The 26,146-nt window shown below is 37.1% G+C and overlaps 1 protein-coding gene across 13 annotated transcripts in view; it reads left to right on the top strand.

Annotated features, from left to right (window-relative positions):
• Positions 1–21,785, top strand: part of MRVI1 (murine retrovirus integration site 1 homolog) — a 76,743-nt gene extending 54,958 nt beyond the window's left edge. For 9 of the 13 annotated variants that reach the window (XM_027651298.1, XM_027651303.1, XM_027651304.1 and 6 more), the window contains exons 9-24: positions 152–229; positions 710–759; positions 1,189–1,230; positions 2,364–2,954; positions 5,396–5,474; positions 8,272–8,392; positions 9,262–9,292; positions 10,344–10,484; positions 13,105–13,236; positions 14,000–14,141; positions 14,776–14,825; positions 16,557–16,664; positions 17,713–17,780; positions 18,845–18,964; positions 19,881–20,012; positions 21,299–21,785. In XM_027651298.1, the coding sequence (XP_027507099.1) occupies positions 152–229; positions 710–759; positions 1,189–1,230; positions 2,364–2,954; positions 5,396–5,474; positions 8,272–8,392; positions 9,262–9,292; positions 10,344–10,484; positions 13,105–13,236; positions 14,000–14,141; positions 14,776–14,825; positions 16,557–16,664; positions 17,713–17,780; positions 18,845–18,964; positions 19,881–20,012; positions 21,299–21,539 (2,126 nt within the window). In that variant the 3' untranslated portion in view covers positions 21,540–21,785. The remainder of the gene's footprint in view (positions 1–151; positions 230–709; positions 760–1,188; positions 1,231–2,363; positions 2,955–5,395; positions 5,475–8,271; positions 8,393–9,261; positions 9,293–10,343; positions 10,485–13,104; positions 13,237–13,999; positions 14,142–14,775; positions 14,826–16,556; positions 16,665–17,712; positions 17,781–18,844; positions 18,965–19,880; positions 20,013–21,298) is intronic. The other 4 variants (XM_027651307.1, XM_027651308.1, XM_027651306.1 and 1 more) reach the window with 3 other exon arrangements.
• Positions 21,786–26,146: the final 4,361 nt, after the last annotated feature.

A 26,146-nucleotide genomic window follows, 5' to 3' on the forward strand; every position in this document is an offset into this window, starting at 1 on the left:
TAAAATTACTTGTCAGGTTCTGGAAAAACACATGACTGATGACTATGATATTCATGCTTTAATCTTACCTGAATTTTAAAAATTCAGAAGCTACAAGCCTAGAAAGTGAAGTTACTTTTTTGTTGTTGTTTTTGTCTTTTTTCTAATGAAGCAGTTTCCCCTACTCTTAGTCCTAAAGTTTCACCAGTAGCATCTCGGAGTAACTCTCTCACTCTTCCAGTTCCATCAGGTAAAATGATCATAGAATAGGTAAGGGTGGAAAGGACCTCTAAGATCAACAAGTCCAATCATTTTCAGGTTCAAACTTTAATTTATAAAAGCTCACACAAAAAAAAAAAATTAATATTTGTTGAGGAGAAGTCAAGAGTAGATTTAAGTCTCTACTCTTGAATATTATAAGGCCCATGAATGTATATAAAATACAGTTTTACATATATATATTTAATTATGTTTTTATTCCTGTGGTGCTGCAAGGTAACATGTTCTATTTTTTTAAACTATTCAATAATGGAGTTTTGAGAAGCTTTAGTGATCTTTCACTTACTATATTTTTGAATATTTTTTTCATTGAAATTAGTTTTTTTGACCTTTAAATTTTTTCCTTTCTATATTATGGGGAACTGTGCACATATGTGTTGCTAATGCTATAGAGGTAAAAACTTTGAGCAGAATATCAGGATGTGTCCTAATTATGTGTGTATCTTTCCAGGGTCTGATGCATGCACAACCACTAGTATTGAGTCACTGTCTCCAGGGCAGGTAAGAGCTGAATAGTCTGGGCAGTAACCTGGTTTTTACAGTACTATATTTGTATGTACTGCCCTTTTAGTCCCCAGGGAAATGGGATGTTTGGAATACTGGTTTATATACAGCAAGATTGGATTATTGATATGTTTTTTCTGCAGAGCAAGGGACTATTAAATGTTTACTCTGAAGACAAAAATCCATGAGGTAACAAGTGCTGAAAGATCATAGAGTTCTGTTAAGTGTAGAAAATAGAAGAAGATCCAATATAATCCTAATCTACGAAAAAAACTAATCCCTAAATTTATTTCATAAATAAATGTGGCAAGCAATGTAAAAATTAAGAGATTCAAAGTTCATTCACTAATATCTATATCTAACATTTGCAGCATAGATGTGAAAGATAACCCTGTAAGGCAATTCTTTCTTCCCTTTTTTTGCTAGAATAACAGAACTGTGAAAGAGGATGACAGGCAAACTGCAGAGGTAAGTGTTTCATGTTAAGAGGTGAACAAAGTCTGCTGGTTGTGTCTTAAATCATATGACTTGTTTCTGTGACTAAAAAGGCTGAAAAACTGTTCAGTGAGTGAAAAGAAAATTATACTGCTCTAAGAAATTGTGAAGCACCTGCAAATGTGGTGGAGGACAGTGAGCCTGCAGCTCATCTTTACATCCTATCATGCACCCTACACTAGCTCAATTAAAATCAATACACTAAATGACTTTAAAGTAAAGCAAAAATATCTACCATAGCCACTTTGGTGTATGCCAGTGTTTCAGACAGACATCCTCTTCCAGACCCCTTTGGTTCAGTGGAAGAGGTTACTGAACTTTGTGTTCCTCACCACTGATGGGATGTTACTGCTCCACACAACTATCGGTGGAGATGTTTATATGAATGCTTCCTAATTTGTTTTAGGTGATATTGGTTAAAGAGGTTTCTCTGTGTGTGGAATGGGCCACACTTACAAAAACCACTATGGCAGCAGAGTTTTGGAGCAGTAATTATAAAGGAGAAGCAACATATCTAAGGCAGAGCTCATGGTCAGATTGTATGTTGGTGGCCTTAAATTGCTGACATAGGTACCCTTAGACAAAATACAGATTCTGTACCAAAGGAGCCAAGGTATAGGCAAAAGTTCTTCTCCTGTAGAGATTGCAACCAAATTATCATGTGTGGTAGTGCACACAAAGAAAGAAGAGAGAAATTACAATATGTGCTTTAACTTAGTGTACAGGCCCATGGGGTTTTGTTCCCTTGGGAGGTGAGGGACTAACAGAAAAGAGACAAAGGAAAGTAACAGTGCTGTAAGATACAGGGTTAAAGGTGTGTGTTCAGACAAACCTTACATTAAAATGATGAGGAACTTGGCTGTGTGAGCATTGCTGTAATGGACTCTGGAATGGGAGAGGTTAACTCAAAAGTTCAGAGAGGAGATTCCCAATTCAGTATTCTTTAAATGCCTTTTAAAAATTATTTCTTTTGTCAACAGCACATGTTTAAAAGCAAATGTCACTGAAAAGGAAATGGCTTTTTACAGTGAAAATCTGTCCTTGGGCAGGAGAACAGAGGAATCTGGATTTGTTTCTTTGTTTTATGTGTGTCCCTCTACTTTCAGAATGCTGCAAAAGGATTAATTGATCGAAGGCAGAATGATCAAAGAAAGATTTCTCAGGGAAGGTTGGTTCCTCGTTCTGCTGGTTTTGAAAACTCCAAAGAGAAGCTCTCTGACCAAAAAGAAAACTTTGATCCACGTAAACATATGGATACTTTGCCTAAATGCTCCCCTTCAGGTGGTGATGGTGGCAGAATGTCTCTTAATACTTGCGTGAATGTTTGTGAAAATGAACTTGGAAAATCATTCCTCAAGAAAGGAAAAGAAAATGATGTTCCTTTAAGAACCCATCTACCAGGACCAGGGATAGGAAGTATGGACTCAAAGCTAAAAATGCCTGTTCCAGAAATGAGGGACCATAAAGTTTCATGTAAACCAGAATTTAAACTGTGTGGACTGCGTCCTCCTCTACTACGGGCTGTGTCATGGGACAGCTTGGAGCCTGGGCAGAAAGAGAAAACACCTTCAAAATTACCATCTGAGGAAGATAAAAGCTTTGCTGGTAATAAATCCAGCAATCAGTTAAAAGCATTCAAAGACCTTCAAATCCAAGTTCAACCAGTTCGAATGCAGAAGTTGACAAAGCTCAGAGAGGTGAGTCCTAACCCCCTGTATCCTGTTTTAAAGTTGTTTTCCTATCTTGCTAAACTTCCAACTTGCTTAGCATTATTTTTATCATTGCAAGATACATACAGTGATATAGTAGGAAACAGTTTCAGCAAAATCAACACGGAATTGTATCATGTTTTTCCTTTGCAATGTTAGTAAATTGTAACCTGTAAGTAATTCCGTGGAATTATTATATTCAACATGCATCAAGTGCTCTGTGGTATCTTCAATATGCATGTATGCACGTGCATGTGCTCTGGCACATTGTCATACTGGTGTCAAGAATGTACTAATTGCTTTCATTCTGACAAAAAGGTGAGTCTGAAACACAGTATAGCTCATTTTTTGCATCATTTACATGACCTATAAAGAGAAAGCAACTGATTAACAATCATTTTATTTGTAAAACGTACATGGGACCTAAATTGACCTAATTTTATTTCTGAAGAGAATTTTAGACCTGAAGTTCCTCCCTCAGGACGTAGCAACATTCTCTTTAAAAGAGTCACTTGTGCTTTTTTTCTTCTTTTGCTTCCCCATGATAAGCTTTTTCTGCTTTTTCAGAATTGTCCTCAGATCCACAGGCTCTCACAATATAGTGACTAATTGTTTCATTTCTGTATGAGTGGGCTGAGACTTCTGCATAAACAGAAATCTGTTACTGAAGTTTGGAGTTACTGTACTCTTGTATAAGGGCTTACAAGCCTTTGTGTATCATATATTGTTTGTAAACGTCATTAGGATTTAAAATTCACTTTTACCTTGTTCAGCTGAGTGTCTTTGAGTCCTGTGTTGGTTGGTACTCTCCCTTCTGAAGGCAGTAGTCCTGTCATTCAGGAATACCAGCCTTTGCAATAACATGACAATTGCAGGTCTGAGGGGACAGTAAATGGTTTTGGTATGATTATTTGCTTATTGAACATTCTCAGAAAATGTCTCAAAGTGTCCAGAGCTGTAAAACTGGGGGTCTCTGAGAGCAAGGGCAGGTAGAGAATGTCCAGATTCACAGTTCCTAATTCTAACATGGTGCAAATATGTCAGAATCCAGAAGAATAGACTTGGACACTGTGGTATCTATAAACTAATTGTTAAATAATTGTCTAAATGATTAGTAAAAGTTAAGAATTAAACCCTAAGAAAAAAGGCAGAAATGTCATGAAATGACATAAGAAAGCAACTACCATGTCTCTGTTACAGAAATGACCTTTGAAAGAAAAAAAAAAGTAACAGAGTAGCAGTAGGTACTTTTTTGAACAGCTTAATAAGAATATTTTCTTCGATCCCCAGTAGTCAATATTTTAATATGAACAAAGGGCTGACAGGTGAGGACCTCAGATTCTGCACTTTGGTTAATTCATTCTCATTGTATTGGGAATGGCAGCTCAGTTACTCATCTTTTCCTGTTTATATAACAAACATATTCTTAGTGTACACATACTGTAAGTTTTGATTATAGAGACATTTGAGCAATATAATGATGGAAGAAAGTCTTCACTGTGAGGGTGGTGAGGCACTGGAACAGGTTGCCCAGAGAAGCTGAGGATGCTCCATTCCTGGAAGTGCTCAAGAACAGGTTGGATGGGGCTTTGAGCAACTTGGCCCAGTGGAAGATGTCCCTGGTCAGGGCAGGGGGTTTTGATCTCAATGATTTTTAAGATCCCTTCCAAACCAAACCATTCTATGAGTCTAAGATTCTCTAGTTCTGAATGGCCCAGAAGTTGCTAAGCACAAATAACAGAATTAAAAAATCAATACAACATGATATGTAATTCCAGTTAGGTGAGCTTTGAACTTTGCTTCCAGTAGGAGTTGTCTACTCACAAACAAAAGCAGATGTTTGTGAATTTTAAAAAACGTGAGAATATGAAAGAGACGACAAAAGGAGAAATAACACAACAAGGTTTAATTCTGGAGAGCATTCTTCCCTACCTGTAAGGAGTAGGGGCAGAACACAGTGACAGTGAAGCATCAACTTGCAGCTGTAGCATCCCAAGATCTTAATCAAGTCAAAGTGGCCAAGTCTCATATATATATGATTTTCTGAATTTTCTCTGTTTTCTGGGATGCTTATTAGTTAACGGAGCTATGTCCAAAATTGCTTTTTTCACTCCCAATTACTAAAACTCTCTTTTTCAAAACTCTGTATTTCTAATTGAGTAAAGGGCACTTTTTGCAAATCTCTGTTTGCATGACCAGGATTTTTTCTAAATAATGCCTGCATGAAATGTGAAATATGTAATAATGTAAAGTGTGTGTGAATGTCTGTGTATCTGTGCTATGTAGCACCTGACTATAAGTTAATATAGATAATCTGCATTATGTTTATTAACTAAAGTAAATGTTATATTCCCTGTTCACATGGAAGGGATATTTAAACTGTGATTTCTAGTTCAGTTACTTAGATATGTTACTATTTTTCTTAACAGGAGCATATTCTGATGAGAAATCAAAATTTAGTTGGACTTAAACTTCCTGAACTTAGTGAAGCAGCTGAACAGGAAAAAGGTGCAGTATCATAAAAGCTGAAAGGAGCGTTTGTTATACACTGATTCTTATAACTGACTGTTGGGGGGGTGGGAGGAAAAGTCTTTTTGTTCAGTTGCAACAGTAGCTGAAGCAGTCACAGAGAAAGGTAATAAATGGTGATTAAGAGAGACCAATAATCAAACTATCTGAATTTCTTGACGACCTGAGCCAAGAAGATGTTGTGGGTATTATTACAACCAAGTGAAAAGATACACATGTGGAACTGAGTCTATTTTGGGCATAATAGCTGGAGGACTGCCTTGAGTTTCAGTGACTTTCTGTAAAAACTCTTCAGCAGTGATGGATTGAATGAATGTGACCCCTGCAATATATTGTGGTCAGAAGGGTGAATTTAATCCTTGGGAGTATAAACAGGAGATGGAATGCTTTATTCCTGCTTTTTTATTTTGGTATACGTGTGGCAAGCATTGAAATGGCATTTTCACTTCTGGTACACATTTCTATGTCAATGTTATTAGAAAGAGTAAGGCCACAGAAGAGTCATAAATGTGACTGAAGGATTGGAAAAATTTGCCTTGCCTAAGGGGGATTTTTTAAGCTCAATTTCTATGATATTTAAGGAAAAATAAAGGAAATGTTTTTTTAAGGAAAAGGCTTAAAACTCTACACAAATGAGGAAAAAGAAATCCGGCACCAAATGGTTTTTTTCCAAACTAATACAAGCACAAGAGATTTGATGCATCTAAAAAGATTCAGGATAAAAATAAAGAGCAAAGATATAAACCTGAGGACAGTTCAACATGTGGAAGAATTAAATAGCAATAGTGCTGAGCTATCAAATGAAAATATTTGCACCAAAACTGTGTATTTGTTTGAAAGTAGTAAAGTCAGGTCTTGTTCAGAGTGTTTTTAAGGCCACATTAACTGAAACTGATTGTCCAAAATGTGATCCAGAGACAATCTCTATTTTTCTTAATGCTGTTCATTTTGCTAATTCTTAGATCTGCTTTGGGACTATTTCATAAGGCCTTAAGTTTCTGTTACACTGAGAGATAGTTGAGGCATTTCATGTTACCTCTGGAAAGAGACTCATCTTCAATCTGAATGAAACAAGATTAAAAGACACTTCTTCTCCTCTATATTTAGTGATTATAGCTTTGAATTCTTAGAGGTGATAATATTATTCCTGTCACTCTGCTAATATGTAATTTCCTGGAAATTATTTAGCAGGCTCTGTTTGAAAATGTAAAAAAGTTGCCATTTTACCAACCCGTTGGATAATTTTTTCAGGTTTGAAAGTTGTGAGCAAAACATTATGAAAAGCTAAGCATTATTTTATCCAGCTTTCCAGCCAAGATCTCATGAGCATCACAAGTTTTTTTAGAGTCCAGTAACTTATCTAAATGATAGCTAGAACATTAAGGGTCAACTCTTTGTCCTCAGTGGGGAAAACAAGCGAGGGGTCAAATCCTTAGTTTATTTTTTAAGGAGACTTCCTTACATCGTCATAAAAGCCACCATATGTTTTTTTAGCTGGAGTAGTAATTCTGCTTAAAGAGTAGGAAAAAGCCAGATACTTTATTATTACTGTTATTAATCCAATATACTGTCTCCATGATGTTTTCTATCAATAATGAGTTATTGTGATCATCTGAGTAAACACAACTTTGCGTCTCCAGAAGTTTAGATAAGTGCAATAAATTACATCTGGAGACATTGTGGTATCAGGCTGCATTTCATGGGGAAACACATGATTTAAGACAATACTGGAGTTTTTTAATATAAAGGAAATGCATGTAACTAAAATGTAGCTAGAAAGAATCTCCCATTTTGCTCTGACTTTCATGTTAATGCTCTCCACATTTATAAAATGTGAGCTTTTTCACACTATTTGTTTTGCAAGTCTAAGAATCTTTCTGTTACTCCTAATGAAAAGCAGACATGTACAAAGTTACCTTCCCAAGTCTGAGATTTAAACTGGGAAACCTGCCTTTCCTACTGAAGGAAGGTCCTTTAGTAAATTCTGGCAAGATAAGAGGAGAGAAGGGAATCATTATATATGAACTTAAATAAAATTAAAATACAAAAGCTAAGTAATATGAATTAAAAAAAAAAGTTTCAGCCATATCTTGGTCCTTATGAAAGTGATAGAAGTAGAGAAAGTAAGGATAACCTTTATGTCTTGTTTCAATGAACATGGAAGTACATGTTCATTGTACTGAATGTAATTCATTACCATAAATGGTGCACAAAATCTCTAGTATAGTACATTATACTAGACTTTATCTTGGTAGGTGGCATTTAAAGTCTCAGAAAATGACAGTATTCTCCTAGAAAATCTCATGTAAAATATTCCAGGAATGATGTAAAGCATGAATGCAAAACATTAGGTTAGAAGTTCAAGTGCTGAATCTGCATTCAGTTTGAACTCTAGGAAAAATACTAATACAAAAATGATTTTTCAGTGCATTAGAGACTGTCAGAGCACATATTACTTCAGTTTTTCAATGACGATTTTGCAGATTACTTTTGTTGTCACTGCTCAAGAGGAAGACAGGGAATCTTTAGCAGTAAAGGAGGGATGAGTGATGTATCACCACATGCAATAGAGGCAGTAACATTCTGCATGAAGGGATGGACCTTTACTTTTTGTTCACTTTTCTCCCAGTGGAGTTGGGTGGAAGCCTCACCGATTTTAAAAAGGACATAGTTAAGCTAAGAGGTCCTATTTGCCTCTGAGATGCTGACTTTTAATAGTTAATGCATGACTTTTCAAATAACATAATTTTTTTTTTAAATCTGAAAATGTCTTCAGGCCCTTCACCTCTCCCTTCCCCCACTGAAGAGGAAGAGCCAAAGAATAGCTCTGATGTCATGCCCAGCATTCCCGATGTATTGCTGCGAAAACTCCGAGTGCACAAATCACTTCCAGGAAGGTAAAAGCTCATTAGAAGTGGAAAGATCATCCAGGAGAAGGAACACTGCTGGGTTCCAGTGAACTCCCTTTATGGAGTTCCATTCATGGAGGTCCATACAAGTAGATAAATCTCTGCATCTTAAAATGGGCAACACGGATTTTCTGAAAAATTTTGAAGAGTGCACCAACTTCCAGTAACCAGCCAACTTTTAAAATCAGTTTGTAAACTCTACATAAAAAGTCTGAAACCTAAATTTCGTGTTACAAGTAGATTTTAATACGGATTTTTCCACTCCTGGTTCTGGGATTGCTGCTGCAGATATAAATTCATGTTGAAAGCATTAGTATTTCTCTCCCCCAGAAAAATAATCAGGGCAGATAATGCTTACCCGTGGTAGAATTGGGGCAGGTAAGAATTCTGCAATTTTTCTGCAGGTGGCAATTTTTTGGGGAAATTGAGTTTATTTTGCAAATGTAGTTGAAAGACTCACTTGCAAATTCACTGATTTGGGCTTTGCAAGACATTAAAACAATTCAAAAAATATTTGGCCAAAACTAATTCCTACATTCACCCAAGTGTTTTTGTTCCAAAAACGCCAGAGGCCTTCAGTCATTTGAAGCAGTCAATAAGTGTCCTCTGTGCCAATGAAATAAATATTTAATATTTGTCATGAAGGAACTGTTATATACAATATTTTATAGAAATGAATGCACGAGGTGAAGAAGTTCAGAGAGAGCACTGCTTGATTGTAATCAGTACTGAAATGTAGTGGGAAACTCATAAACCTCAAGTATAAGTTACATTGTTCTTTTCAATCAAATATTAGAATAGCTTTGATTTTAGAGACAAAACACATTAAAACGTGATTTGTTTGCTTTTATTTCTAGCTCCCCTCCACTTACTGAAAAAGAAGTTGAGGTAAGGATGTTCCTAAACGAATTATTTTGGGCATATGCTTCAATTTTAAATGGTTACTGTAAGTCTAAGGGTGGTTATTAGAACAAGGTAATGGGATGATTCTTTTTCCCAAAAAAATATTTCTCAGAAAAAAACATTTTGACCTCAATCAACAGAACGACTTTGTGAAAGAAGAGCAACATGAACTGTAAAAAGACAGTAGGAATAAGCAAAACATTTGTATGTGCGTTTTTCGTAATAAAATAGACATTCATTTTGCAAATTATTATATACCTAAAGCAGTGAAAAAAATGAGATTAAATGAAAGCAGAAACTAAACAAGTTAAACTGCATTTTTATTGGGCAATAGGAGCTTTGGGACAGGTTTTAATAATATCTTGCTGTTAGTTTATATAGTTTTTACTTTCTCAGTTCAAGCCAATAATTTTGTTTGCAGGTTGCTCTTTAGCTTGCAGGCTTTGTTTCTTTTTTTCTTTTTCACATACCAGTCAAGAAAATTATCTTTATTTACATAGATACAGGGAACAGTTGGTGCCTTGTGCTTTGCAAAGTATTAATCCTAAGAAATGACGTGTCTGGTGAAGAAAGAAACAATCTTTAAAAGCAGGGTGCAAGAGAATAAAAACGTTAGCACTTAATCTTTCGCTGGCTTCAGTGGTAGGTGTTTATCCCTTAGGTAAAACAATGCTAATGCTGAGCTCATCTCTGGACTTCCTCTGCACAGACTATCTGTTTAAAAACCTTGGGGACCCTTGGAGGAAGTCCAGCTAGAAAACAGATCCATTGTGATTCTGGTGCTTCTGGAAGGCTACTTCCTTCATTGTGTCTCTGCTCTACTGAGCTCCCAGAAAAACATTCAGGAAAAGAATTTAGTGGAAGTAAATAGAAGTGATTTTTGAAACAAAATAATTTTCAAAAATATCTTCAGTTTTCCGTTTCAATACTTATTTAAGCACTGAAGTTTGTTAAACACGTACTATTCATAAATTGTTTTTGGAAATTACATTGCTGTGAGACTTATTGAAAAAATGCCTTTTTTTAATCCAAACAGAATGTATTTGTACAACTTTCCTTGGCCTTTAGAAATGATAGTTACACGTTGGAATCTAGAATTAGCCAAGCAGAGAGAGAGAGAAATCTTACAGAAGAGAATGCTGAGAAGGAACTGGAAAACTTTAAAGCAGCCATTACGGTAAGAAAACAACAGGAATTCCTTTCCTGAACTGTAGTGTCCATGAAAGTGCACACACATTGGAAATATGCATGACTGTTCTTTCTTACATGTACTGTAAATTCAGCCCCAAAACTTCATTTTCTGCTGCTTGAGCTCCTTACCGTGAGCTGCCTACCAGAGAGCGTTTTCTGCCACAGTAGGCCACCATTGCTGGAAAGGCATAGGGGATGTTGCCCTACATCTGGCAGATTTCAGGAATAAATACTATTAATTTGCTGGTCAGTTCTGAAATGGTCTGAAACCTGAGTCCTGACATTTGCAACTTGAAAGATGCAGATACAAGAAGGTGGTACAGGAAAGGAAACAGCGAGGATTACTTAGGGAATACATGCACCCTCAGGATCAGGTTTTGGGCCTGAATACACTTCTATTCCAGCTATCCCTGATGTTCCTTTATAGCAGCAGTTTTCAGCCCTTCCTGCCAGCTTTCTCTGCATTTTCTAACTGAAATGACAAATATATCTCTGAGATGTATCAACCTATGTGCTGCACATGTTTCTGTGCAGAAAAGGGAAGGGATGATTAGATGCCATGCTGTTAAATGAAAGATGTAGACCCAGTTTGCACAAGGAGGTGCTGCCATTCTTATGAGAAATAGTGTGGAAAACATACATTTCTCCCATTTACTTTATCAAGAATGTCATCAGGTAAGAAAGCATACTATCAAAAAGATACTTACATCTTTTCATCTGTAATTTCAAATCTGCATTTCCAGATTAATTGTTTCTGGAAAACAAAAACCAAATGTTTTGAATGCTTTGCTGCTCTTCCCTCTGTTCTCTATGTAAAGAGCAAGCAAAAACAACCCATTAAATCTCAGGATTTTCAGGCTGAAAAAATGTCTGTTAGGTTTGCCGTGTATTTCTCTTAAGAATCCCTAACTAGGCACCAAGGACCACATTGCCAGCATGAGGCAGATGTGATTAGCTTTTTCTTCCTCTGTGCAGTTCACACACTACAGTCTGGCTTTTACAAGCTTTTTTATGTAATTTATAACCAAGTGGAAACTGCCATTCCTATGAAAGCTTTTGTTCTATACAATGGAATAAACTACAAGCAATTAAATTTAGTGATCATTTCTCTATAATCTCTATCATATTAGACCCAGACTTGTTCCAACCTCATTGAGAGGTTATCTTCATTTCTGTAGGGCAGGCATACGTTATATGGCTCAATGACAGTTTTACCAGTCTTTCTGATTCTTTTAAACAATCTGATGATAATTGATGTTTGTTATTCAAAAACCTAACTTCCAGAGAAAGCTGATCTACATGAACTTCAATTTGTTCAAGAAAATAAGCAGGTTACAGCTGCCAAGGAAAAAAATGGAAAATCTGAAATTCTGTGCATGATTTTTCCCAGACAGATTCTTCCCTTATGCCTTCTTGGTTCTTGCAGTCAAATTTTGGTTGCAATTTATTATCAAAGTAGCTTCCATGATAAATAAGTGTAAAAAAATTTTTGTGGCTGCAATTGTTGTTGTTGTTGTGCCAGATTCATCAGTCTCTTGGCTGTGTTTCTACACCAAAGGTTCGCACTACAAATGTGATTTCTGAAACAACTCTACTCAAAAGTTACCGCACATCACTCCTTTCTTTTGGGGTGGGGGAGAAAAAGAGGAGCAGAGGTTATTCTTTTCTCACATCATTTCAACTCCTTGACTTACTCTTGCGGCAATGCAAGTGAGGGGTTGCAGAGAACTAGGGCACATTGCAGCTGGACAGAGGGAAAATGTGTGGACAGCAGCACAGTGATTAATTACTTAACCTCATTGCCAAAACTGGTCCACCCTAAAAATGCTCTTTTAGAATATAGAAATCATGCAGCATGACAAAGTCTGCCTATAAGATTGGACTAAATTGTATAGGGTTGTCTCGTGACAAATTTCTCTGTGAACAGAAAATGTATTCAGTGAAGAGATATTCTCTAAGGCTTTGGCTAAAGAAACATCTAATGCATTCTTGCTTTTGGGAACCAATCCCAAGGAATTTATATGCTTTGATGCTTTCCAGTGTTAATCTGTGCTGTCAAAGTGACAATATTAATCCAGTGAATAGATGTGCCTATTGACTGACAAAAAGAGGTTCAGAAATTGCAATTGCCATTTGATTTACAGGCTATGTTATTTTTTTAATTATTCTTTTACATCTGGAATTCTTGAGACTATAATGTCTCATGTTCCAAACGAAAGTGGAGTATCATGACACTGAAAGGAGATGCATGTCCTTCTTAACACCCTGTGCCCAGGGAATTAAAATGTTTGTGCTTCAGGAATGATTTTTTAAGTGCTAGTTCAAATAAACTTGTCATCTGTAAAGTGCACAGGCAGTGAGGCACGATTCATGACAAATTTCAGGAGGGAGAGTGTTGCAAATGTGCTGAACACTCTTTAACTCCTGAAACAGCAGCAGCACTCTCTGGGTCTTCTGTAGTGGTAGCACTGACACTCCTCTGGGGCCACTCTGTCCGTGGCTGGTTCTTCCTAGGCATCTTTACCCCTTTTTGTGGCTCTGGCTACTTCATTTGAAAACTAGAAGTGGCAAGACATGATGATAAATCTTATGTATTTCCCCTCCAGTCCTCAGCTCACCTGTGGCACCACTATGAGCACAGGGAAGCTTACCAGAAGCTGCTGGAGGACATCGCTGTCCTGCGGCGTTTGGCTGCCAGGCTGTCGAGTCGCGCAGAGATGGTCGGAGCCGTTCGCCAGGTGGGAACATCCTGGTGTTTAACCTGTATCCTGCCTGCACTTGTTCCCTCTCTCTCTTTTTCAGCCATAGCTAGAGGTTACACTCGCCCTTTGAGTTTTATTTGACAGATTAAAGACGTTTATTGCAGCATCAGATAAGACACCATTTCAGTCTGGAAATAAGATTCAAACAGGAAAAGGTTCCCCATTAAGCTATTCAACATCTGTACAATAGGAACATTATTCTGAATGCATTATTCAGAATTACAGCTGCATCACATGAAACTTACCTCAAATCAGTGCAGCACTAGTAAGAAAACCTTTCTGGGTCAAAAAGCTCATCTAGTTCAGTCACCTGCCTTTGGCAGTGGCTCAGTCAGACAACTATAAAGAGTATAAGAACAGAGCAAGTATAAATGAGAACACAGCAATATCCTCCCAGGTTCAAGACTGTTCCCTTTTAAGCAACCAGACTGATGCCAGTGACTAAGACCCTTGAGGGTTTGAAAACCAATCTAGCATGCCATATAACTAGTCAGATGGGCACACAGGCAGGCTGTATAAATACATGTCAACATAAATTATGATACTCTGTGAAATATGTATGAATGCGTGTGCATTTGTCTTTTAACTAGCTTAGGAATTTTCAGTTGTGGAGGTACCAATATTTCTTAAAGAACAGCTATTCCAGATTTAGCCCTGACAGGGAGCATAGATATAAAGGCAAATGATTTGTTAGAGGCACGTAGAGTTTAACTGGGTGTTTCTTTCTTTTCTTCCTCAGGAGAAACGCATGTCAAAGGCAACAGAAGTAATGATGCAGTATGTGGAAAATCTGAAAAGAACATATGAAAAGGATCATGCTGAACTAATGGAGTTCAAGAAACTTGCCAATCAGAATTCTAGCAGAAGCTATGGTGCATCTGGTAAAAAAAATTACAATTTAAGGGTTTGTCTTACCTCTATACAGGGAGATGTTGGTGCTCTTGATGATTATAAGTGAAGTACCATGAAACCTATTCATGAAGTTCTGATGTACAGGACTAGATTTAAAAAAGTTGTAGAAATAAGTTCAAATGTTTCACGTGAACCATACTTGATGCTATAGTACAGTAATTTGAAATCACTTTCACTTACCAGATTCTGATGAGATTCAATGACATTTTCATTGGCCTCTTTCACATGCACATAGCCTGTGCAATTTTAATGCAGCTGCCTTTTAGGTGATGGACAATGGCAAAATTTCATTATTCAAAACTTTTTTTTTTTTTTTTTTGCAACCTTGCCTTTCCTGTGCTGGAAACTGAAATATGAGTATCTTATTTTGCAAGTATCTGTATGTGGAGGTAGATAGTGGCCTTTTGCCTGGTCTCAGTAAAGATAACTAATGGTTTGATTTTTGCAATTATTTCAAATTTCTTCTGCAGGTGAAGCTGAGATCAGAACCACATGACAGATAAATATGTGGTCACTACAGACCTTGTATAAATATACTGTATCTGAGTTTGAAATACAAGCAAAGGCTCTATTTAAGGCTGTTTTTTATCTTTTTCTATGTAGAAGATGGAGTGCCTCGTTCATCTAGATCCATGTCTCTTACTGTTGGAAAGGTAATTCTACAATATTAAAAAAAAAATGAGCATTCAGTGTAGTGAAATGTCTTTTTCTACCTGTGCTTCAGAGAATGGCTTAGGTCCTGTGCTTTGTTCTGGTTCCTCAGTGAGGAAACTGAACATGGGATCAAAACTTACCATATGGTTCAGGATTCCATGATCACAACATTTTCATTATCTTAAGAATTTCATCATGGTCAGAGCACCTTAGGTGGGAGCAGTTATTTTGTAAGTGGGGCTCATTTTTCAGTTAGCATCAAAGTATCTTGTTTGATTTGACAAAGTATTCAGAGTGAGAGACCATCTCAGATTGTTTTTGCTTGACCCATTAGTAGCTTCAACATGTCCAGTGTTTCATTTCTGCAAAAATTCCAAGTGTTGGAGATAAAGTTTATTACAAAACTTTCTAAAACAACCAGTGATTTGAGAGATATGAGTCCCAGTGAGGCCATTAGGAAATTTGGTGGTCAGAGGCATTATACTCAGTCTACTGTTTGTTTTCATATTTTTATTTGTTTAGGTTGTAGTTCCTTAGATTTAATTTGTTCCTGCCACCTCTGAGTGTTGTATATGAAGAATTAGAGCACAGAGCCTGCTAAGGGCAACACTGGATTTCAGAATGAGAACCAGATAAGTTGAAACAGAGGTCCCAAAAAAAGATTAAATTTAAGAAAGGCAAGTCCAAGTAATAAAGAGGGGGGAGAAAAACCCAAAACATTAAAATGGTCTGCCTAAGATGGCTGAAGACTCCCCTGTGTAGTTTTGTGGCAGTAAATTAAATAAAATTGTCATTAATGAATAGGTACAGTTGGTTTAGTCTAGAACCAGGATCATGGAGTAGGTGACTCCTCCTATGTATTTACTAAATCTATATTTAACTCCTTTCCTGTAAAGTTGTCTAGACCAGAATTGTTTGGATTTGCACTGAAACAAAGCTGTTAGATGCTGTAAGTGTTTGATGTTTTTAGTCGTTTGGAAGCACAGATTTTACATAGATTTTATAGGCTGAAGCATTTAGCTACTTACCAAATGACAGCAAAAACTTAAGTGATCTGTACTTGAGCTCGAATATATTGTGTACAGCTTGCAGGTGTTTGTCATGTGAAAAATGCTCATGATCCTTGGGAAATGTAAGCAATGTCACATGGTGGTATCTAACAACTCAAGGGTGGGGGAGAAGGGGATGTTCACAGGACATTCCTGTGGAAGGAGTGGGTGTTGTTGGTTATGTAAGTTATAATTAGTAGGTTTAGATGTAATTAATATATCATAGTAGGTACAGGATATCAGAATGGGTACATGGCAAGATAAGAGTTTCATGTGCACCTTCACTGTTTTCCAGTCATTGTGACACCAGCACCTTCCCCAGTATCATTATATATCTGATTTATTCAAAGATAATAGCATATATAATAAGAGCTGACAATATCAGCTCAGACCACATCTGTTGTGTGACTTACTCTACTGTGCTTTCAGTATGGAGGGAAAAGAGCAGCATCCCTGAACCACACTCATTTCACACTAAGCACTTGCCACAGCAAATCACACTAAAGGAATTTCTGGGGAAAACCACAACCTAGCCTCCATTTATCTTAATTTTGTTCCCAACTCTCCTTTTCCCCAAGAGACATTAACCTACATCTTTTCCACACCTGTTAACCTACAGAATTGTTCTTCAGTCTGTCTTGCTGTGTGATAGAAAAAACCATAAATTGTTGTTCCTCACAGAATATGCCCCGGAGGAGAGTCAGTGTTGCGGTTGTTCCTAAGTTTAACTCCTTGAACATTCCTGGTCAGTCACCAACAGCTTCACCTATACCTTCAATGCCATCCCTGGTAAGTAAACCCCATATTTTATAGGTACTATTTTTTGTCTAAATTACTTTTACATACAGCCAAGCCACAGTTACTAAAAAATGGAAGCCCTTTTATTGGTTTAACTTGTTTTGACTCCATCCTAGTGAAGGGGGTGGACAGAGGTGATTCCTATTTGGAAGGGACATGTGCCTTCAGAATCTACCTCCTTAAATGATCACTTTAGAAACTGCTCAACAGGGAGGGCTGGTGATTCAGAGGCATTGCACATTAGTGAGGGAATTTACCTTTTCATCTGTAGTAACATACAGGAAAAAAGTTGTGAAAATAGGTGTCCAATGTAGGAGAGGAGTTTTAACTAGAAACCACAGAACACTAAACAGAAACACGTGTAATCAATGTACAGAAATGTATGTGGTACAAATGTAGAAGTTCTGTGATGATCTGGGATTAGTGAAGTCATCAGCCTCTGTGTTGGCTGTTTATTTATAAAACTTTAATAAATCAAATGATAATCTAATCTGAACATAATGAATCCATATAAATGCTTTGGAGGAAAACTGCAAGGCATTCTAACTGTTCAGAGATGAGCTATGATGGGACATAACCTGAAAGTTATGCAGGTAAAAATGTTAAAAATGTAGGTTTATTTAAATGAGGGAGTTTGCTGAGAAGCTAAATCCATTTTAGCTTTAAGAAAAGCATCTGTTTGTGCAATTTACTTATTATGTCCTCAGAGTCAATTGTTTCAGGAACTAAGTATGTTTGTTTGCCATGGTTTATTATGATTTGGTTTTGTTTAAAATTTCCGTTAGAAAACTCAGCTATTAATGTTCTTCAGATAATAGGAGAGATAAAATAAAGTAATTATACTATTCAGTGATCAATGTATTTTGGAGAAAATTCTTAGTGTGCAAGTCCCCTGTTTACTGTGGTAAATTTGGAAGCTCCATATTAAAGATACTTTGCTCGTGAGTGTGGGAAGAATACATTGACTTTGTCACTTTATTGAACACTCATTTGAAATTTATTAATGGATACAACATTTGTTGCTGTGTTTTACTTACAGTCTGAATCACCTAGTAATGGAAGGAGCAGCCTAACATCTAGTCCTGCTCTGCCAGCACTTCTAGAAAAGTGAGTTGTCTAGGTCATCTTCTTACCTATTAAATCCTAGTATGAAGTGATAATTGGATCATTTCTGTCGTTCCTAAACCAAGACATGAGGTATTGAAATCAGTGACACAGCGTCAGCTTAGGTTGATTCATGATCTGGTAACTGTATTTTATCATGTCACCATCATATTTTTCTTTTCATGGTCAAGTTTACAAGCAGCATCTCAGAACTAAACTGAGCTTATAATCATTATTTGTTTAAAGTCCAAGTGAAAATAATGTCTCCTGTTAATATGACTTCTTTCTTAAGAGAAAATCCATCACCCACAGATGGCGTCAATTTTAGTGCCCAAAAAATAAGGCCTACAAAAAAGGTTGGATTCTAGAAGTTGAAATGGGTTCCACTGTTGAGTTTATTAAACCTGGACTTTGATAGATTTGCTGTTATGTCTCAATCACTTAAACTCCTTGTCCCAGATCAAATAAATAAAGATAGGAGAACACTGCAGGAAGAGAGCAATATAAAATGGCTTAACTTTAGGCTAAAGGCTCAAAGCTTTTGCTTAATAAAAGTTTTAGTGACTAAAGAAATGTATGTGTTTGTGGGTTTTTTCACCTGTACATCAGTTCAGCATATAAAGTCAGCAGAGGGGAGTACCTAAAAGGCAAATAAAACCAATGTTTTGTTAAATTGGTATTTGATATTATTTCTATTTTTTTCCCCTTATGTAGCTGGTTACAATATCTAAGATGATTTTTAGAAAATTGATGGAAATGTTTTCAAGAATAGCAAGTAAATGCCATGGATGAACCAGGAAACAAATGTAGGGGTTTTTTTCTTTTTTTTAAACAAGAAGCAAAGTGCAAGTCATATTACCTTAGAAACATAGTAATTACTGTTCTTAAATTACAACATCTTGAAACTAATATTTTTCTTGATGTTTAGTTTTTCTTTTGAAAGACATTTCATTTCTCTAACGTACATTAAAAAAGACAAATCACGAGTCACAAAACTGTAGTGTGCTCCAAATACAGTAGATTTCAGTGGCATTATTTTCTATTTGTCTTTTCTTTTGTCTTGGCAGTGGAAAGTCTAATGGAGAGCATGACTGTGAAACCTCTACTTCTGTGCTGTCACAGAGCGGGTTGGAAGAGATCAGCCCTGAAACTAAAGCCAAGATAGAAGAGGAAGCATATAACAAAGGGTGGGAATATTTTATGTGAACTGAATCTGTAAATATGTGCTACCAGATTACTGCATATGTTTTTAAAATTTATTTTTAAATGCAATTTTAAATGAGTGACATAATTGAAAGGTGCTCCTAGAAGACAGTAATAATTGGAACAATGTGGGAAACAACATGAGTGAGCTTCACTCATTGTATTTGCATGGTACCTGTTGATTTTCATCCTTTATTAATGAAAGGCAAACTGTGGGAGAGCAGTTATTTCAGAGATTCTGAGTTGGGTGGGTGTTCTTATGTCAATAGTGCTCAGCTTCATGACAGGATAATCCAAAAACAGCCTTATGAAATATTTATTCTGAAAAGGCTACATGGAAACGAGTAAAGAGTAAGTATCAGCTGTTGCAGTAGTCATGTTGTTTGTGTCACAAAGTGCTTTACACAGCATGTTTTGGGGCAATTAACAACTTTGGGATCTGTTTCTGAATGCCAAGCAAAGAACTCTGTACTAGGATTTAGAGTGAGACAAAAATTTTGATCCCCTCCTGCAGAATCCAGCATGCCATCTATCTTCAGCATTGATTCATTCTCCAGGAGAAAAGAAATACCTGGAAGGTGTTCAAAATTATTGAAAAATAATAGAGAAATATTTACCAACTCCTTTACAATAGAAAAAAGGTTTTCTCTGTTGAGGACTATAACCTCTTTTTCTCGTTCAAGATCATAAATTTTGTATCAGCCCTTATATAATCCTCTATTAAGGCTGTCTGTGTACTGTACTCACAGTCTTCAGCTAATTTTTACTCTTGTCTAAGTGCTGCAACACTGCTACTTCTGTTTTATTGCATGTATCAAAGCATAAAATTAATTTTTCATTAAATAACGTCAGGCTTATACAGCATGCTAGACTAAGAAATAAATGTTTTGTGTGTTGAAGCTATCAGGAAGGCTTGAAGAAAACCAAAGAACTTCAAGAACTGAAGGAAGAAGATGAAGAGACACCCAAAGAAAGTCATGATGAACATGAAGAAAGTGAAAATGAAGATGAGATTAAAAACCTGAAAAGCAGGTGAGACAGTGGGGTAATATGTCCATAAAAGAGGGGCCGCTCTGTTCTATTTGTGGTACCCAACCAAGTGTTTTGTACTATCACCTTGACATGTTTTCCAAAAGTCTACAGAAGCACATTTCAAATAACAGTATTTTCACAGAAAGGCATGTTCCAAGACAATGGAGTTACAAAATGCAAGTTTTTATTTTGCTGTTTCAGCTAAAATTGTATGTTGACATCAAGACGCTTCATCTTAATGGGGTTTGGTTCAGATTTGAGGCAAAAAAACATTCCAGAAAAGTTCTTTAGGTGCCAGAATGTATCTCTCTGTAGACACGCATTGTCTCATGGAGGTTGTAATTCAGGAATCCGATGCTCAAATTTGTGCTGTATGTCATTCCCAAAGGGTCACCTACAAGCTGAATGCAGAGTAAGACAAGCTCCTCAGCTATGTTGGGCTTGTTCTGACCTGGACAGGCAGGTGCTGGCTGCCTCTGGGAGCTGAGTGGGTGCAGCAGGACAGCACCAGGCTGGAGTTCCTGCCTGTCACTGGAGCGACATGCTCATTGCACCCTTCTGTACCCAGTGCTCTCTGTCTGTCCTGGGGACTTCTGAATCATCTGCTCCATGTCTTCCCTGAAGCATCTGGTGCCCAGCTGGAAAACACGCCTGATATGTTCCATTTTTCTTACAGTTCATTATTGAGTCCCCTCAGTGGCTCTACCACCCAATTCCATTCACCTGCCGCTTCCTGCATTCGAAAAGCAGCGAGTCTTTTGAGTTAGAGGAGAATGAAATGCTGGCCAAAGGAAGTAGTATGTCCAATCCCAAGCTAAGGCAGGGAACCTTACTTGACCAGAAAGAATTCGTTTCCACTCCATAAGCATTGTGGTTATAAACATTTGTTGATTTGAGACTTCAGCCGTGTTCAGGGGGCAGCCATCTCGCTAGTCATGACACTCGCAGAAAGAAATGTTTATGACATGTTCTAATGTTTAATTTAGTTGATCAAGCTATGAACAGTGCAGGATTTTGCATCATATCAAGCTCTGAGACAGGTGGGAGAAATAGAAGTCAAGTTTATAGTCTTGCAAATATTACTTATATCATATCATGGAATAGTTTGAGTTGGAATATCTGAGTGTACAGCTCTCCTTAGAAGAACTTGGCAGTCTGTTTCTTCTTTGGCAAGGTGTTTGTATTGGGAAAAAAAGATGGTGCACCATATATCTATGAAACCTCTCAAACTGTAAAGCTTAAGATAATAAATTCGCGTATATAACAGTTTTCTTTTAATTTTACAGCAGACTTGAAGTCATCATTAACTATTTATATATACTGTACCCCAAACTGTGCAAACACTGGAACGTGGTATGGCTTGTAGTGGCTGCAATCATCATTTTTGCTGTGGTGTTGGGAATCTACCATTCCTACAACTCCTGCGACGAGAAGTCCGAGGGAGCTGAAGGGAAGGCCAGCTGCTCTGCTGCCCACCAGTATTCCTGGTGGAACTCAGGATTTCGACATGAGCAACGCACTGAATAATAAAGGAACAACCACATATTTCTGGTACCTGAGCAAGTTTGCATATTAGACCACTGTTGTTAAAGGTAGTGCTTAGTCACCCCTACGGCTGTCACACTTGAGCTGTCAGACAAGTGAGTTGCTCCACACCCCCAGGTCTGGGGATGCAGGGTGAACACATCTTGCCAAGATGAAAATCTGATGAATAATCCTGTCAGTCCTCTTGTTGTAACTGACTGATACAAATAAAGTAATGTGGAATCATGATAAGGTTGTGGCAGTAATGAGCAACCAGCAAAATGTTTAAAAGAATGATTTGCACAGGACACTGATGTTTTGAAGAAAGTCATAAAACCTGCATTTGCAGTTAGTGCTTTACTTGGCATTTCCTGAATTTATTGTTGATTGTTGAAGTACTAATTGCATTTAAGTCCTTTGGGGTTTAAGAGTCTAATTAATTTCCTTATTCATGATTATTGGGTAGAAATAGAAGTTCTTCTATCGAAGAATCTAATTATATTATTAGACCAAATGCCTTGCTGATAGAGTAATTTTAAGAGGAATTATCTGTATGATTATTTAAATGGAATGCTAAATACATACATAAATGTGTTTTATGATATACTTTAAGAGTGGGAGCACCACTTTTTTTGATATGGGATACTCAACAGAACCTAAAATGGGGTCTATGTGACATCATCAAATAAATCTGGAAACTTCTGATATATCAAAGGAACATCTTTGCAGAAATTTCTGTATGACACTCAGAGCCAGGACTGGTTACAGCAAAAAGTAGTTGCTGTCTGGAAGGTTAGATGAGCTGCCCAAGCCCAAAATACAGCAATGGGAATTCTTTATTAAAAAAGAAACAAAGAAAACAAGAACTCTTCAAACCTCAGTATACAGGTGTTCACATTTAGTGGACTCTGCCCTACTACTAATACTGGAGATAGATATTCTTTGAGATCTGCAGCAGGAACACAGTTCTGCAACAGCCAGAACCCAACCGGTGCCTACGTGAATCAGGACAGGGAAGCAGTGAGGACTTAAGAAAGCTCACTGTGTGTTTTTAGTAGTTTGTTTTCAGAACCTGATGCCAGGTATCCAAATGATCTGATACACCTCCAAAGCTGAACTGCCAGGTCATGAGAGATTCATCTCTTGCAGTTCTGCCTGTCTGGGAGTTGCGAGTTCTTACACAAGAATGTGAAAGCCTGAAATTCTTGGATAAGCAATTCCAAAATGGTGAAGCCATTATCTGTAAAAACCCCACCACCTAGGGCTGAGACCAGAATGGCTGTCACTGAGGGTGTACCTCATGTACCTGCTGAACGTCACTTCTGACTGAAGGTGAATTGTGTCTTTCCTCAGCTGTAGCCACAGTATCAAAATCAGTGTGACACTTGATTGCACTCGTATCTTGCATTCTTCTGGCATTTTCTGACTGAGAAGCAGGTCTGTTCACCAACTGAAGGAACATTGTGTTATGAAGTACTGTAATTTCAGTTCAGACACAGATAATATTGTCCTGTTTTCTTTTGGTGTAAACACTGAACCTCAAGCTAATTTTCAAAGAAAACAGGTTCCTAAGTCAGTCAGCAATTTAATTCACGTCTAGCACTAGTAACAAATATCCTGCTAGTGAATTTTTGTTTGTTACATCTTTAGCCACGTGTTTCTTAGGAGACATTTATAAAAAAGAGAAAGAAATGAAAAATTAAAAAAAGCAAACCATAACCACTTTTTTTTTAGGGGCGGTGGGGAATGAGGGAGTCTACAAGCAGTTAGAAGGGGGGGTTTGTATTTTAAAATCTATATTATTGAGGAATAGTTTGCCTAAGGAAGTTCAAAAAGGATAATGGGAAAGTGTCATTTGGTCTAAAATTGTAATTGGTAAAGAATAAGACAGAAGAAGGTTTCTTGCAAATTACTTGGAATCTGTTTGGTTCAGTTAGAATATCTGACTGTGAAGAACTACTGTGATATTTCACATACTTTCAGTATTTGAAGAAACTTGTCAGTTGTTCTTTCAATACTTCTTTATTCAGCTTCTTTAACTTAATATTCTTTACAAATAACATGCTTAATAAGGCATTAAAAATTGAAGGTAAATAGTTCTGAATATTCAGAATTCTCTATGCCAGAAATCATGGAGCGTATTTGATTACGTGATTGTGGACATGGTGGGCTGCATTGAAGAAAAATAATTATCAGTGCCTATAATCGAATTAATTCACTTTTATTTGCATCTGCACTGATGTGGGCCCAACAGCTTATTTGTACACATAGAAACTTATTGATATCAACAGGACTCTCAAACTGCTTAATGTTAAGCATGTTCTAAAGCTTTTTTGGTCAGTGGGTGAACAAGGTCTCCATCCTTCCCTGAAATTCAGCACACTGCCTTTTTGTGGAATTAGTGCAGCAGGGCCAATTCCCATAAGTAGTTGTACTGATTTGAACTGAACTACTTGCATGTCTAGCAAAGTGCCACAAAGTTTTTACTTGTTTTGGGGAATACACTGAAGGAGGCAAGAGATTTTAATGAGGGTGCAAAAATGAAGATAAAGTTTATTTTTTAAAAAATTCTTCTTTTTATAACTACTTTGAGCAAACTGTCCACTAAAAATAACAAACCACAATGACTAACAGCACAGTAAATAGTTTTGCTTATATTTTTCAGTTAGTTAATGAAAACACCTTTTTTAATAAGAATCTAGATTAAGCTCAAAAACTATTCTAAATGTCATTTTATTTGTTGGATATTAGTTTGCTTTATCTGGAAAAAAAAACAAACAACAACCTCTTCTGTGTTCAAAGATCACATCAGATAACAAGAAACAGAGCTATTATTTATGCTATTAACACTGAAATAGTTTTCTTGAGGTGCAATATTTATTTTTCTGCTTTAACAAGACACATTTATTGTTTTTCCTGCACAGCACAAATGTTTCTAGTAAAAGGAATTTCAAAAGGGCACTATTTTTGTGTATCATATTTAAATTTGTAATATTGTAAGATTTTGCACAAGTGTGCTGGTATTGTACTGTATAGTATCACATACTTGAGTTTTGAAATAAAAGTATGGTTTCAAGTCCTCAATGTTGTTACCTTAAGGATTTGGGTTTTGCCTGTGCTCTGTCTGCACATGGATGGCTGTGTTCTCATGAAATACATCCTGCCTTGGCTACACTGCAGCGTGTTACCTGCATCAAGGATCTTGTTCTTAGTTTTCCAGTTCTTCAGGAAAATTCTGTAGAAGAAGCAAGCAAACTCCTGTGTCAATAGAGAGAATGTTTGTGAGCAGGGTCGTCCCTGTCACACCATAGCAACGAGATGAGAGAGGAAGCTGAGATATCCTGGAGAGAGTTTAACACCTGCTTCAGAGGGAGGCCACGTGTCACTGAGGAGGGCAAACATGGAGAGCCACAAGGGAAATCTGTAAGCAAAGGATTCTGAGCGGAAGGTTAGGATTCTTTATTTGCTTTGTGTCCTCGTAGACTTGAGAGGTTGGGGAAGGCTGGGCTTTGTGGAGAGCTGTCCAGTGGGTAGGAGACAGTGCTCAGCTTCTGAATCTCTGATAGACAGTGACAGGGAGATAAACTCTGGGACAGCGACAACCTTGAAAGGAATTGCTGTAACCGTGGAAAGACCCCAACATTTGTATTTTCTGCATAAACGTGTTTCCTCTCCTGCTGTTCAGGTTTCAAGGGTCCTTTAGAAATGATTGTAGAGAACAGTTACTTCTGTCCTCCCATATGAAAAGTTTTCTGTTTAGCAACCCTCATCAGCATTTTAAAACATGCTGGCATGAGAGGCTGGGAATTTTTCTTATAAGTTACTACAAGTATTTAGGTCAAACACTAATTAATCATTCTGTATAAGTCTGCGCTTTTTTTCACCGCACTAATTATGATGAAGACACAGAAAAAGGTTAAAGACCTTTTGTACTGTTACAGTCCAGATAACTGATCTTCCACACAGTTTTAGAACAGCTGAAATACAAAAAGGAAGAAAGCGACAAAAAAATCACTTCATCACTCTAAAATTCTTTTCTCCCTCCTCTAATCTGTGTTTTGCTCTTACAAGACCATGTGAAGCAACTTATATTTTTGTTTGGTTTTGCAAAGGTGTTTATCTCATTTTTTCAGCTAAAAGTCCTACTAAAGATCAAGAGCATAGACTGAGTTGGACGAAAGGAACTTTGCCACAGTGAGTATAGTAGGCACAAAATGTTAAAACTCTGCAGGACAATTAGCACACAATTTTAAAATGTCAGAAGCCCAGCTCTTGATTAGTTTTCATGGTAGGAAGTACTTTGCAGTTCAAGTTAAGCATGGAGATGGTAAGATTTTGTTTAATGTTCTCAGTGTTTTACAGCCACAGTCTACTTTTCTCCTCCCACATTGTAAATGCAAGTGAATCCACTTGCAACCTGCTTCGAGTGAGAGTTAGGTCTGATTACAGTATCTCACATTGCCATCACTTTGTAGAGGCAGGTTAGTACAGAACAACAAAGGAGGGAAGAGAAACTGGAGCAAGAAATTTGTCTGAAGATCTCAAGGAGCTTTACTAACATTCAGTTCCAAACCACAGCTCAAGCACAACCCAATTTTCATTTCGTTATT

The sequence above is a fragment of the Corapipo altera genome, unplaced genomic scaffold (genome assembly GCF_003945725.1).
Source record: "Corapipo altera isolate COAL_440 unplaced genomic scaffold, ASM394572v1 78, whole genome shotgun sequence".
Taxonomy (NCBI): domain Eukaryota; kingdom Metazoa; phylum Chordata; class Aves; order Passeriformes; family Pipridae; genus Corapipo; species Corapipo altera.